The sequence below is a fragment of the Leptosomus discolor genome, chromosome 3 (genome assembly GCF_034619465.1).
Source record: "Leptosomus discolor isolate bLepDis1 chromosome 3, bLepDis1.hap2, whole genome shotgun sequence".
Lineage (NCBI taxonomy): Eukaryota > Metazoa > Chordata > Aves > Leptosomiformes > Leptosomidae > Leptosomus > Leptosomus discolor.
Genome location: NC_141393.1, coordinates 42731107 through 42745218, shown reverse-complemented (window position 1 = coordinate 42745218; position 14112 = coordinate 42731107). Strand labels below are relative to the sequence as shown.

Sequence of the window (14112 nt, the reverse complement as noted above, 5' to 3'; positions counted from 1 at the left end):
CAAGTGGTTCTCTGGCCTGAAAAAAAAAAAAATTAAAAAAAATCTGACCTTACAGCCCTGCAAGGTTAGATGCCAATGCTTTCATCTCGTTGAGAAGACAGTAAACTCTTCTTTCTAGTGGCGCTGTGCTATTGTTTCCTGTGCCATAAGCTGCTGCTCCTTAAATTCCTTGCTGGTTCAAGATTACTTACTGAATCCTAACTGCTGTGGGTCCAAGATAAGCTATACTAGGGAAGAACTTTATCCATGGAGAAGGAAAGAGAAGGCATTTCCTAAACCTGGCATCTGTTGGCATCTACAAAGTAGATTGATGCATTAGAAGTGGCCCCTTGGGAGAAGGAGTAACAGTGTGCTTCTATTTTTGCATGAAATCAGGCTTGGCAGTGGGCATGGTGATGCATGAATATCCATGTATATCTGCTTTCTTGCTGTCATTTCCTCAGAGTTAGGGGGAGGCAAAGGATGGCAGTAACAAGAGGGATGCAGACGGCCCTCCACATTACCTACCAGGGCAGCCGGGGTCCTTGCTTCACACACTTTTTACAGACAGGCAGCTGCCAGACAGTAATGTAACTCATGCTGCTGCTGGGAGACAACTTCATTTCCGCTAGCTGCTTGGCTTGATTTGGTATTTTTTATTATAGCCCAACATAGCGTGACAATGCAGCTGATTCACTGCACCATGGCTGGGGTAAGGACTGAAATCCTGCCATCTCAGGGGAGGCAGTGGGAGTATGAGAGTGTGAACTCCAGCTCTACTCCCAGCCCGACTTTTGCGACTTGAAAGAGAGGAATGTGCTACTTTTTAAATATTCAAGCATACACCCTTAGCTCCAGCTCTCAAGCTTTCAGGTATTTCAGATTGGAGCTAGTATTCTAATCAGCCTGAAGCTATGCTGCACCTTGCTGTAATCCTGACATTTTTTTCAACTAAATGTGCTTGAATCTAGTAATTTTCCCAATGGCTCACCTCCAAGAAAAATGGTGTCGATCATTTGGTAGGTTTCAGGATTGGGTGTGAGTCAGCTCTGAGTCAGGCAGCAGCTCCAGCTCCACAAAGTGCTGGTCTCCCTGTGCTGGCATGACCCGTGGGGCCATGGCCCTGGGACAGACCTTGCTCCCGAGCCTCCCCAGCAGCACCATGTAGGAATCCAGACGCTGGGCACTCGCAAAGCAAAGGGACAAGTCCACAGCCCCACGTTTTCGGCTGATCACATGCTGCGAAGCCCTCTCGGCCTTGGAAGATGATGGGGTGCATAGATGATCTTGGCTTCAGGCAGGGAAAAGGAGATGAGGACCCATCTCACCTCCTGCAGAGGGTCCTGGCTAACTAGGGTGCGGGCACAGCAAGTCACTGCTGCGCAAACAGCTTCCCTCCCCAGAGTCAGGAAGAAGCAAGGAAGGAGTTTTGTCCAAAGACCTCTGTCCCTGGCAGGTGTTTCTGTTTATATTCGCATTTATATTAAGTAGGGTGGTGTCCCAGCCCTCAGGCAGTTCAGAGCAAAGCCAGACATAGTCTTGAAGGTGACAATCATTGTATGCGTTATTCAAAGCAGTGTGACTGACCAGTTCCTCACTCACTCTCTCTTTGTCTTTCTCTCCCCCTCCCCGGTGGTGTGATTGAAGCAACGCCCCGTGAAGCAGTCCTTGAGCGCCTGCATGTGCCGAGAGTCCCACTGGAAATGCCTCCTCCTCTCCATCCTCATGTACGGCTGCCTGGGTGCAGTGGCCTGGTGTCAGCTGGCCCGGATCACCAAGCTCAACTTTGATAGCTCCTTCAAGGGCAAGTCCATGATCTACCATGACAGCCCATGCTCGGATGGCTATGTCTATATCCCACTGGCCTTCCTCTCTATGCTGTACGTAGTGTACCTGGTGGAGTGCTGGCACTGCCACGTCAAGAGAGAGCTGCAGTACAAGGCAGACGTGGACAGTGTCTACGAATGCATCAACCGCATGCAGCAAGCCACTCCATGCATCTGGTGGAAGGCCATCAGCTACCACTTTGTGCGGCGAACCCGACAGGTGACCCGGTACCGCAACGGTGATGCCTACACCACCACACAAGTCTACCACGAGAGGGTCAACACCCATGTGGCTGAAGCTGAGTTTGACTACTCTCACTGTGGATACAAGGACATCTCCAAGGAGCTCCTGGGCCTGGAGAGCTACACAGCCACCAAGCTGAGGTTCACCAAGTGCTTCAGCTTTGCCAACATTGAGTCTGAGAACTCTTACCTGACTCAGAGGGCTCATTTCTTCACAGAGATTGAGGGGCTGGATGACTACATGGAGGTGAGGGAAGGCATGCAGCTCAAAAACGTGGACTTTAAAGAGCTTATGATGGCCTACGGGGACCCGGATCACCTCCCATGGTACGTGTCCCAATATGCTTTCTGGGTGGCAGCTATCCTGATGATCTCATGGCCGCTCAGGGTGCTCATAGAGTATCGGACTGCATACGTCCACTACCACGTGGAAAAGCTGCTGGGCCTGGAGTACACAGCACCCACTGCAGCCGAGGAGCCCTTGTACTGGTACCGCATGCCCCGAGATGCCACGCAGGACAGCACCGAGCTGGAGTGGCACATCTGCACCAACCGGCAGCTGATCCCCAGCTACTCAGAGGCCATGCTCATGGACCTGGCCAACTCCCCGGCCTACAACAGCTACGCGGTGTGCCGGTACAGCGAAACAGCCCACGGCTGCGAACGCTGCAACCGTGCCTCCAGCACCTCCTCCATCTTCTCACGCCATGCTTTCCACAGCTGCAGTGGCAACTCCCGCCTCTCCCTCAACACCAGCCGCTTCTCCCTCTGCCGTGTCCACGGTTCCCACAGGACAGGCCTCTGGAGGAGCCACAGCAGCAGCATCGCGGACCGGGGCTGCCAGGATGAGCAGTGCTGCTCCTATTCCAGCCAGCTGGCTGTCAACGAAAACCCCCCAACCTACCATGATGCCCGCTTCTTCCCTGTCCTGATTGTGCACAGGCCGGAGGGGCACAATGGGCAGCATTTCTACGTCAGGCGTTCCTCCTGTCTAGAAACTTCTCTGTGACAGGCCTTCATGGTTTCTCATCTCCTCTGCCCCACAACAGGGCTTGCAGAGGTGCCACCAGTGGGGAGCCTGCAAGTGTCAGTCTCCACAGCGGTTTGGCAGGACAAGCTTCAGCTCTTCCCCCTGCCATTGCCAGAGGATGTAGTCACTCTGACCAACGGCTGACCTCATTTCCAAGAGCTTCTCCCCCTCCTTCGGCTAGTCTCCCTAGTCTTTTGCTCCCCTCTTCCCTTTGCTCTCTCACTCCTCACCCTTTCTCTGTCCTCAATTCCCTGCCTCTCCTCCCATCCCACCCTTGGTCTTTTATTTACATTTCAGTCACAGCATTTGACCTCTGATACTGCTAGAGGATTTATAAAGCCTGTGCTTTGCAGTATATTTGCCCTCTTGGATGCCCTGCAAGGTAAAAAACTCAGATAGAGCAAGGCAAAAGGCACGCAGCCAGGCAGAGTCAAGTCAGAAGGAGAATTCAGATCTGCAGGTGCTGAGTCACCTCCTGCAAACCCCAAATGAGGTGCTTTTTGTATTTATTTTATTTTCACCAGTCTCTTTTCCTCTTTTTCTGTCATTCTCTCCTTTCTTCACGTTCTCCTCCTCTCATGTCACCCTCATCTCCCTCTTTTTTCAGTTTTCTCACTTTCCAGTTTTTTTGGAGGTTTGCTAGTGAGGATATCTTTCAGAGTGTAATTGCCTTCCGTTGGGCAAAGTTAAAGTGTTCATGGCACAAACGTCACTGACTGCTGACACAACCACAGGCTATGCCCCTGGAAAGTGCTGAGGACTTTTTTTCCCAGAGCGGTGGCATATACCAATAAAACAAAAAGCCCCTTTGCTCACTTTGCCCTGCCTGGTCTGCAGCAGAGACACTGCTGCGTTTCCAGCTGTAGTTAATCTTGTCCAGCTCCACCCATGTTAGCAATTGTTGAGAGCCATAATGTAGATAGTGCCACTATTTTTAGGACTATGGGTGTGTTTTGTGGTTGTTTCATTCCTAACACTTGCTCAGAGCAGCATGGGCTGGACAAGGGGCAAGGGGCTGGAGGGGGAAAGGTAGATATGGTATTAACCCTCCCACTGATAGTCTGGAGTTGTTAGGAAGCTCTTTCACCCACAGCATCTATTAGAGCAGTTACAGGACTGCTCTACGTTACTTTTCAGCTTTCCATGTGCCCTGAGGAGGGCTTTTGGCCTGTAGCCCACTGCTGCTTTCCCAGGTGAGATGTGGTGCCAGCCCAGCCCCGGGGCAGGGAGCACAGCTGGGCACCAGCCCCATCAGCCACTCCTGCTGGGGCTCCAGGCTCTTCCCCCAAGGCTTCCCCCAGAGCAGGTGCAGCACCTTCCAGAATTAGTCCCAGCAATGCCAAGCCCAGAAGGTGTCTGGTCCTGGCAAAGCAGACCGCTGCATTCTGGGCTATGGGCTGCCCTCCTGGCCCAGCCGGAGACCCCCTAAGAGCCAAGGACTGACCTAAGAAGCTTATGGCCACACTGAGGACCTGCCAGGGACCTCGCACTTGCCAAGCCCTCCATCCCACAAGGGATGGTCATACACTGAGCAAGCTCCATACCATTTTGTCATGTGGATGGTGGAGATTATTATCCGCTGTGACTCACAGGAGAATGCAATACGATCGCAATACAGTCACTTTCAAAAACAAAGTGTTGTTACACCCAACAGCAAGTAGGTAAGAAGCCAAGCCCACAGAGGGGCTGGCAAAAAATGCTTCCTCCCAAGTCCATTCTGTGTGTATCTACATGTAATACGAGATTTGTAAAGTCATACACAAAGTATGTGTAGATTATATATATCTCTGCAAACTTATATAGTGATTTCTTATGGCATTGACTGTTGCACCATGTTAAATACATTTTGTTTTAGTTTGATGACTCTGTTTTGATGTGCTGTGTTTACTTCAGCTCCAGAAATAGAAACATTGGTAATACCCGGCTAACCTGCTGCAAACGATGGCACCATCAGAAAGGTTGTTTAAATTCGTATGAGTCAATCTTTTTTAATGTAAATACTTTATGTATGATTTATGTGACATTTTCATTCTGACAGCTTGGCATTTATTGCAAAAGATAGATAACACATATGATGTGTTAGTTTATCACCTCTAAAAAAGAATAACCATCCCAGACACTTGGAGGAACCAGGTTTGGGCTCGTTGGGGTAATGATTATGGTTGGGCTGGGGCCAAACTGGATAACATTGAAACAGAGAAAAATCCAAACTTAGATCCAACCTACAGTGACCCAGTCCTAGTCCCCCATCTACACTGTGCCACCTACCACCTCCAGGCAGAGCTGGGAGAGTTTGAGAACTAGGAAAGGATCAGGCCTGAACTCAAAGCTCAGCCTGGTTTAGTTGTATTCTGAAGACAAAGTAAATGCAAGTCTTTAATATGGTTCCCTGTCCTTGTCTTCATTCACACAGAAAGCTAAAACCAGCACATATGGAAGATGTAAGAGCTGGAGGAGACTGAAACGTCATGAAACAGAGAGGCTGGAATATTTCAACACAGTTTCTTGCTGAAGGAGGCGGTAGGGAGGAATACAAGAAAGCAGAAAGGAAGAGATGGTAGAATAATATGAATTAAAAGAGAACAGAGTTCAGCTGCAGCTAAGATAATTCCCAAATGAGCAGCATAACTCAGTTATGGTGAGCTTAGCCCAGACACAGGCAGGATGAGTTTCAGTCTTCTTGTGAGCTGCTGCAGCCACCTGTGGCTTTAAAGGTCTTGGCATGGCCAGTTTGGTCCCATATGTATTTCAAGATGGAGAGTTATATTTGGGTCCTCAGAAGTAGCCACGTTAAACAGTATGATTATCTGACATGAACAAGCTCTGGCAATCCCATTATTATGATGGGTTGGGCAGAGAATGGAGACAGTTTATACCCAGTTTAACCTTTTCAGTGTCCTCAAAAGCCACTGGAATATCCAGCAGCTCTCAAGCTGTGTCCTTGGCAGGGTTTGGAAGCCCAGAGGGTTTCTGCTTCCTCACACCTGTGTTCTGGCCCAACTTTGGGGCATTTATTTGAGAAGCCATCCCTAAGGTGCAAAAGCTCTCACACACATGGAGCTCCTTCCTGTCACTTGCTGTAGCCTCTGGTGGTGACTGAAAATCTGGGAGATGCTCCTGTTCTGGCCTGGGCCTGAATATGCTGGTTTCAACTGATCACTACTCAGGAAGCACCTGAACAGCCATCCCGGGTCTCCTACACTGCAGAGCAGAGCGACTCCTGCGACCCATGAACGCTACTTTATCATCACTCTTGCCATTGTCACAGCTTCCTGACACAGGATGAGGGATCTGTCCCCTAGCAATGGAGGAGATAACGCTGCTCTTCAAATCCCAAGTCAGAGGACGGAGCGGACGTGTCCTCAAATCCAAGTGTAAACCAGGCAGCTCTATGGAAAACACCTTGTACAACACACAGGGATTTTGTATCCAGTTGCAGACTGACTGCTTCGACGATGGAGTAGTGGCATGTGCCAGCAGTTTTGCTGAACTTTTAGGCTCTGGCTTCTCATGTGGAAATGGGTGTTTTGGGGTGCTTGGATAACCCATCCTTGTCCTCTTGGGTGTCTAGAATTAGAAGAGGCTGAACAGCAGAGGAAGGTGAGAAGGTCCAGTAAATACTTCTCTTCATCCTGCCTTCTCTCTCCCCTCCCTCCCTCTCTTCCTTTCTTTCTTTTTCCTTCTCCCTCACCTTCCGAAGTCTCCCAGCACTGCGAATTCACCCCTTGATTATTGTGCAGCTCTTCAGGCATTTTCTAGAACAAACCTATGCCGCCCAGCAAGTCCAGTGAGATATGACAACACACTATTGCAAGAGAAGAAGCAAGGAAAGGATGTAACCAGGAAGGCACCGACTTATTTTTAAGCCACTGCACTGTATCCTGTGCATGTAAGCAGGGAGCACTGCCACTGGTGTTATGGCCTGTAGAACACAGCCATGTTGCTTAATTCAGTGGCATGAGAAGCTGAGAGAGTTTATTTGTCTTCAGTTCCTAAAAGCATTACAGATTCACCAGTTCCTTTGATTTCTGCATGGTAATACTGCACTCCTCTGTAAGTTTTCCCCACAGCAGTTTGCACTCCAACTGGCAGTGAGTGCAGGATTTCAGTCCAATTTTCGTATGGCTCTTCCTGCCTATCACTGTTGACACAAAGCCCTTCTCAGAAGAGCTGAAGCCAGATCCCCTGCTGGGGAAAATTCCCTTTGGTCTACTGCTTCCAGCCAAGCTTTGCTCTCTTACACCAGCCCAGAGTCTGGCCTGTGCTACAACAACTTTCTATTGAGTACTCCTCTTTGCAGATAAAAGCTCCCTTCCCCTTCCCAAAGCCTTTGGGAGCATCGCTGTGCCTCCTCTCTCCTGCTTCCGCACGGGAGCGTTCCCTGAGCCCTCAAGGCCAGTGCAGTGCTGTAAGCCTCTGTCATTGTAAGGCTGGAAGCAATCCTTAGAAGGAAAGCACTGTAGAAACACAGCGCTATTCTAATGGCCATTATTTTTTCTCATGAGACAACTAAAATCTGCAAAAGCAGCTACTTTCTGGAAGGCGCTATTGCCATGAGTAAGCACAGAAACACGTCTCGTATCCAGATAGATGGTTATATATGGATACATGGGGGAGAGAGAGCAGCGACAGCAAGTGCGCATGAAGCTTGTAGCAAACACCAGCATGGAACCTCTCAGTCCAAGAGCCGGTGTGATCCTGGCGAGAGGCTTCTCACAATTTCCTGTCCCCGAGAGCGCCCAGGCTTCCTGCAAGCTCTCAGGTGGATGGCTTGTCAGTGTCTCCTCCTGGCTGCCTCATTGTGGCAGGAGGCACTGTGGAGGGAGTGACATTTCAATTCCAGCTCATGAAATCTTGGTGGTGCTCCAGTCCCCTAGGAATTCCTATCAGAAATGCAAGTGGCTGGCGGTGGGGGGGGAGGATCAGACTTTGAGAGGGAATTACGTGAGCCTCAGTTTCTCCATCCCCCTGATGGGGATAATGCACTTTCCCTGTGCTCCTCCATTTAGCCAGGTTTCCAGAGCATGGCAGGAGCTGCTGGATAAGTGTTGCACACCAATGGCTGTGGCAGAGCTGGAAGCCACATCGTGTTGTAACAACACTGCTCTTTATGGTGCCTTCCAACCCAGATTCTCACTGTAACTCCTATGGAAAGGCAGCACCAGATTTTTTTAAAAAACCTGTTTGTTGGTGACTTTTTCCACACCGTGCTAGTAAGTCTGTGGCAGCAGAGATCTCCTTCCGCAGACTTCTCCCTACTTTTCCACTAGCAGAAAAGAGGGCAAGGCCAAGCCGATCCTGCTTGAAGGGCACAGGCGCCTCTGCTCACTTTGCCGGTGCTCCCCTACGGATCAGGCACCGGGATGCGGTGGCCGCCCTCCCTGGAGCCAGGGTCCGGCTGGTGAGGGGAGCGTGGCCGAGCCAAGAGGCCGGAGATGGCTGGCTGGGGAAGATGGGGCTGGGGGTGCTGCGTGCACGAGGCGAGGTGCTGCTCATCCCGGCAGAGCCTTGGTTTGGGGAGGGGCGAGCCCTGGTGCTGGCCCCAAGCCTTGGGGTGCAGGAGGGTGCGTGGGGACTCCTGAGGGGACCAGCCCGGCCGCCTGCTTCCATATGTAAGTAGGGGAACAAGCGACCTAGTTTTCCTCCCCTGCCCGGTGCCCCAGCAGCTCCCGCGGATGTGGGTCACCCGCTCCCGGCGCTCTGGAAACCAGGCCGCCCCGTGGAGCGGCCCCCGGGGGGGCACCGCCTCCAGAAACCCCCTCGCCCCCTGCCCCCCGCCCCAGGCCCGCCCTCCCGAGGGCTCCGACCCCCGGGGACGGCGCGAGGCGGGGAGGTGGCGGGGTCCGCGCCCCTGGTCCCGTCCCGGAACGGCGGAGCGGGGGCGGCGGGCGCCGTGATTCGCCGCTTCGGGGGCGGTGGGCGCCCGGCTCATGCATATTCATGAGCGTGATGTCAGAGGGGGAGCACAGCGTGCGGTGACCGCCCGAGAGCGCCATTTCCTGGAGGAGAAGGCGGTGGCTAAGGAGGGGCGAGCGGACCGACCCGCTGAGCGGCGCCTCGGCGGCTGCGTGCCGGCAGGGGGAGACCGCCCGGCGGCGGCGACCGGACCCCAGCGACCCGCTCTGTCGCCTCGCGGCGGGGCCCCGGCCGGACGCTCAATCAGAAGTTTGAGCGTGCCCGCAGCCTCTCGGAGGAGTCCGGTGGCGGACGGCGACGCGGGGCTGCCTTAGCCGCTGTCGCCGCCGCCGCCTTGCGCGGGCGGTGGGAGCCCCCCGCGGCGCCGGGAGCTGGAGGGAGGATGGTGGTGCGGCAGCGATGGAGCTGAAGCGGAGCATGGCGATCCCGCGGCTTCTCTTGCTGGGACTGTGGGCTGCGGCGCTCCGGGACGTCGCCGCCGTGGCAGGTGAGAGGGGCGGGTGGGTGGCGGGTGGCCGCTGCCGGTCGCCGCGGCTGAGGGCAGAGGGTGGCGGCCGGGTACGTCCCCCGAGCCCCCGGGGCGCGGCGGCGGGAGTGGAGCCGTGCCGCGTCCGCTGCCGCGGGCAGCCCCCGCCGCACCGCCTCTACAGGTGTCGGCAGCCCGCTGAGGGCGACCGCCGACCGCGGGGCCGCCCCGCCGACAGCGGCTGGCTCCCGGGCACCGCTCGCCGGGCGGGGGCGGCTTGGCGCGGAGCCGGCGTGAGGGGTCCGCCCGGTGTGGCGGGCTCAGCCACAGGTGGGGGTCGGGGCCGGCCGATTTTGCCCCACCGCCCCTTCACGGCCGGGCGTGGGAGGCTCCGCCGCACGTGTGGGGCCAGCGACTGGGCTGGCGACGTGGCGCTGGGGAGCCAGGGCTGTGCGGGGTGCTGCGAGCCTCGCCCGCCTGCTGCGGGTACAGAGTAAGTCGCAGCCTAAATAATCCTCCTCGTTGTTTGCGGAGGCATCGCTCTGGTATTTGCCCAGCGCGGCTCGCCGCCGAGGAAAACCGGGCGCTAACGCATTCCTCAGTGGCTTTTGTTGGTGTTTTTCGTTCCTGAACTCGTTCTCCGAAGTTTCGCCCCCGAGTCGGCGGGGGAAGGCAGCGCGTGAGAGCCTTTCGGCGAAGCTCCTGCCGGCTTCCCCGGGAGCCTGGGCTCCGCGCTGGCGGGGAGAGGTGTCCGTGCGGGGAAAGGGGACTGGAGCGGCTGCGGCGCGGGCTGGAGCGTCGGGTCAGGGTCCGAAGGAAGCTGGAGAGCGAAAAGCCTTTCCCTTGGACAACTTCCTCTCTCTCCGCTCCCGAAATAACTTCACCGAAAAACATACTTCTGATCCTGGGAGTCAAAACATTCAGAGGTGGCAAGTTTAAAAAACAAATGAACAAATAGATACGTCATGTCTTTTGACAACTAGTATGTTCGTTTGCTGTTGATTGTGTCTGACGACCGCTTGGTAAGAAATTTAATACAGTTTTATTTCCAAGCTCTACATTTCAACTCCTGCAGCTCTTACAGGTAGGCTTGGAGGAACCTGCATGGATGAGATAACATTCTTGCCAGCGCAAGAAATAATCAGATGAGAAATCGTGAGTGGGAGAGTAGAAGGAGGAATAGCTGGAAATTAAAATCCATATTGGCCTTCTATGTGCTTCCCTATATCTACAGGAAGGGATGCTGTACCTAAACTGGATTTTTTTCAAAAACCTGTGAATTTATTAGAAATCCCTGATCTGATTAAAAATCCCATTTCAGTTGATCTTGGTGGAGGGATTATACTTGAACGCTGTGGAGAATGACAACTCAGACTGAACACTTGTATATTAATTTCCTACATCATTAATTTGTATGGGAACTGAAAACCATAAAGGGTCTCTAACAGCACTTCTCTGTTTAATTTGTGGCTAACCCTTTCAGCAGGGCAGTCTGAGGAAAGCAGAGCGGTTTGCTTTTCCGTGAAGGCACCTGTAATGAAAATGTCTGTCAATTTGTGTGTGCATTCAGCAGCCTGGCTACATCAGTTTTCTGTAACACAGAGAGACCTGCTATGAAGCTTTCGTATTTTATTCCCATGTTGTGAGCAGTGAAAAGGGAGGATGCTTTTTGGCATGTACTGGGCCATGTAATTTGTGTTACAGATGAGTTAAGTAATGCAAGGTTAGATCATCCTCACCCAAGGTGATTAAATCCTTAGCCCAGCAAACAGGCTTTAGCAACTAAACTGAAATGGTCATCCTACCAGTTTTCCAATGTGCTCTGTGAATTTGCTAAATTAGTAACAGCAAATAGAAAGCCAAAAGACTGAGTGTGAGGAAACCAGCTGTTAACAGGTTGGGGAATCTCATTAAGGAAAGGAATAAAGTCCTTCTGCCTGTGGGCTGGGATTGCTCCTGAACCACTGGTCCTCAGCTGGGTACCAGCTGCCAGTGGCAGAGCACTGGCAGGTCCCACAGTGCTGGCTGCCTCCTCCTCTTCCAGCTGTTACAACCCTGCTGTGAGTCCCTCTGCTGTTGGTCTGCCCTGTGAGGTGGTGCTGTCATGGCTGTGGGAGGGTGGTGTTTTGGCAAGAAGGGAAGTGGCACATGAGAAATCTCTGTATTTGATCACTGGTGAGGCTGTGATGGCTCCAGAGCAACAGGGCTGCTTACTTAGCAGTGCTCTGGATTTCACAACTGGCATTTACTTGTCTGGCTCTGTAGGCTAGTGAGGCATCCTGTGAGAAGCTGAACAGCCAGTGAATTTGGTGAAGTTGTAATGTACTGTGATATGCGGCTGGACAAGAGCGGTGGAGTCACTGTTTTCTGAAGGATGTGGAGGCCACTGCCAGGGCATAATATTGCGCTAGGCTAGACCTGGTCTGGTCTGTCAGTCCTGTGCCACTGCATAGGAAATGGCCGCTCTCCCTAGCAAAACTGGCTTTACATTTATTTTCCACCTTCCTGCTTTCCCACGGTCTCCTTTGATCCTCTGGTTCCTCCTTTATATGCCTTTCTTTCTTAAATGCGCTTATATAGTTGGCTTCCGTGTTTTCTCATGGTAACACATTCCATATATTCGCTTCTGCTTGAGGGAAACACTCCCCATCCACCCACACATGTAACAGTGCTTCGGGCCAAATTCTGATCACTTCTGTGTCAATGTAAACCTGAGCAGCTCCACCAACTCTGGCCCTGTTGCTTTGGGGTCGCAACTGTATAGCTCTGGGTATGATGTGGTCCTTTGGCTGGACTGAAGGGCCAGGGAAGCTTATTGGAGTACATGTCCACATCACACGACAGAAATATCTGTTCTGTAAACAGCTCTGCTCCTCAGTGAGGTATGCTGTGAAATAGGCTTTGCTTTCGTGGGTTTTGCAAATTGCAGAGAAGCCTTCTGTAATGCAGAGGAACAGTGTATGCTGAATAATGAGACCTAATTGATTCTTTCTCGTATCCCAGCTCTTTACAAATGGATACAATGGAGCAAGCACGATGATTTCTTAGCAGCACAGGAACACTGTAGCTGAAATTCAAGCTTGGGGAAAAGAGGGAGGTGTGGTACCGTTGAGCGAACACAGCGCTGCTGGATCACTGATACGTCAAAGCTCCCAGCATTTCTGTCTGGCTGCACCTGAGCACTGCTCTGCAGAAGCTCACTTTGCTGTTACGTGAGTTGAAAAAAGCCCAGTGTACACGCTGAGCCACCACTTTTCTCCAGCAGTTGTGCTTTCAGTGCTTGCTTTTGACTTTTGCTTAGCAGACATAGTAGAGCTGTGCCGAGACTAACAGACCCCTTTGCAGTGTGACCTGGTAGGGTATGTAATTCCAGACCACCAACCTAGAGTAATTTGCTGTACTCCAACCCCCCTTCTTCTGGGGGTGGGGCGGAGTAGTATTTTTTTTTTAGGTATGAAATTTACAGGATCTCCAATCAAATTAAAAGTGTCCCAGGGTCAACCCGTGAAACTAAATTGCAGCCTCGAGGGAATGGAAGATCCTGAGATGTTGTGGATCAAGGACGGAGCAGTGGTGCAAAGCGTAGACCAGGTGTACATTCCAGTAGATGAAGAACACTGGATCGGCTTCCTCAGGTACAACAGATGCAGAGAAGGAAGAATATCGCGGAAATTATTGCACAGTTTTCTGCTGTCAGCTATATCTATGCAACTGCAGTGCCCTCGGTGGGGCACGCTCCTTAGGTCTGCAGTTCAGCGTGTGGCAAGGGCATAACTGAGAGCAGAATTGAAGCCATTGAGGGCTGAGATTTTATGCACTAGAACCATGTTGGTTTCCTGACTACTGTGGTGACAGGTGCCTTGCTAATGCTTGTGATGCTTAAGATGTGACTTCAAGGTGAAAGGGTGTTCTTGCCTTGTTTGTTCATCTTGTTCTGCTGTGCAGCGGGAAGACCAAGGTCTGACTTATATAAATAGGTTTTCTCTCATACTCATTCTGTTCTCTCTCTCTTGAGCTGTCAGTCTGCCTAAAGGGTGAAGATTGTTAATTGAAATGAGACTTCCAGGACTACGTCCCCTTCCTGTCTTTGGGGAGGAGTGTTTGTCACCTGGACCATCCCTGAATCATTTTGCAGAGAATTTCCTAATACGTTTACGCTATGTGGTACCAGTGCTGCCCCGCTCAGAGGTACAAAAGCTGTCTTCTGCAAAGCAGCTCTCTATGCCTTTATTTCAGCAGAAGAGAGGTATCAGCTAGTTCTGGAAGTAGTGAGTTAAACAAGACCCAAGGTTCTGCTCTGTCTTTTACTATGCATAAAGAGAGCTTGAACAAGCAAACATGCTATCACTGTCAGGGCTCAAAACTGTTGACTGACTGAGAATCACTCTTCCCTGAGCTCTGGCTTCTTCTCTTGGTAGGTTTCATAGATTGACATTGCACAGTCTCCAATTCCAGCAACTAAAAGTCTCTGTGCTAAAGCTTGTCTATAAGAAACATTTTGATAGGAAAAAAAATCTGTGCACAGTAAAACTATTGCATAACATTATGTTGTGGAGACAGTTTGTCTTGAAACCATACTGTTTACTTCCCTCAGTTCCACTAGTTAACTCTCTTCGCTGCTCACAATCTCTCAGTCTGATCTCCTTTCTTAC

At 51.9% G+C, this 14112-nt stretch overlaps 2 protein-coding genes across 2 annotated transcripts in view; both read left to right on the top strand.

The window, feature by feature from the left end:
• Positions 1-661: 661 nt before the first annotated feature.
• LOC104341829 (transmembrane protein 151B) lies at positions 662-3057 on the top strand. The gene is made up of 2 exons (XM_009955607.2): positions 662-691; positions 1627-3057. The coding sequence occupies exons 1-2, from the start codon at positions 662-664 to the stop codon at positions 3055-3057; spliced, it is 1461 nt and encodes a 486-aa protein (XP_009953909.2).
• Positions 3058-9393: 6336 nt separating this feature from the next.
• Positions 9394-14112, top strand: part of TYRO3 (TYRO3 protein tyrosine kinase) — a 40821-nt gene continuing 36102 nt past the window's right edge. The window contains exons 1-2 of the mRNA XM_086462956.1: positions 9394-9481; positions 12912-13095. Coding sequence (XP_086319082.1) covers positions 9394-9481; positions 12912-13095 — 272 coding nt within the window. The remainder of the gene's footprint in view (positions 9482-12911; positions 13096-14112) is intronic.

What these genes read in the sequence shown, in the direction of transcription:
- LOC104341829 (XM_009955607.2), top strand. Translation starts at nt 662, where the DNA reads ATGCAGCTGATTCACTGCACCATGGCTGGG. An exon ending in TTCACTGCACCATGGCTGGG is followed by an intron (nt 692 to 1,626) that starts GTAAGGACTGAA and finishes GTGTGATTGAAG; the next exon opens with CAACGCCCCGTGAAGCAGTC.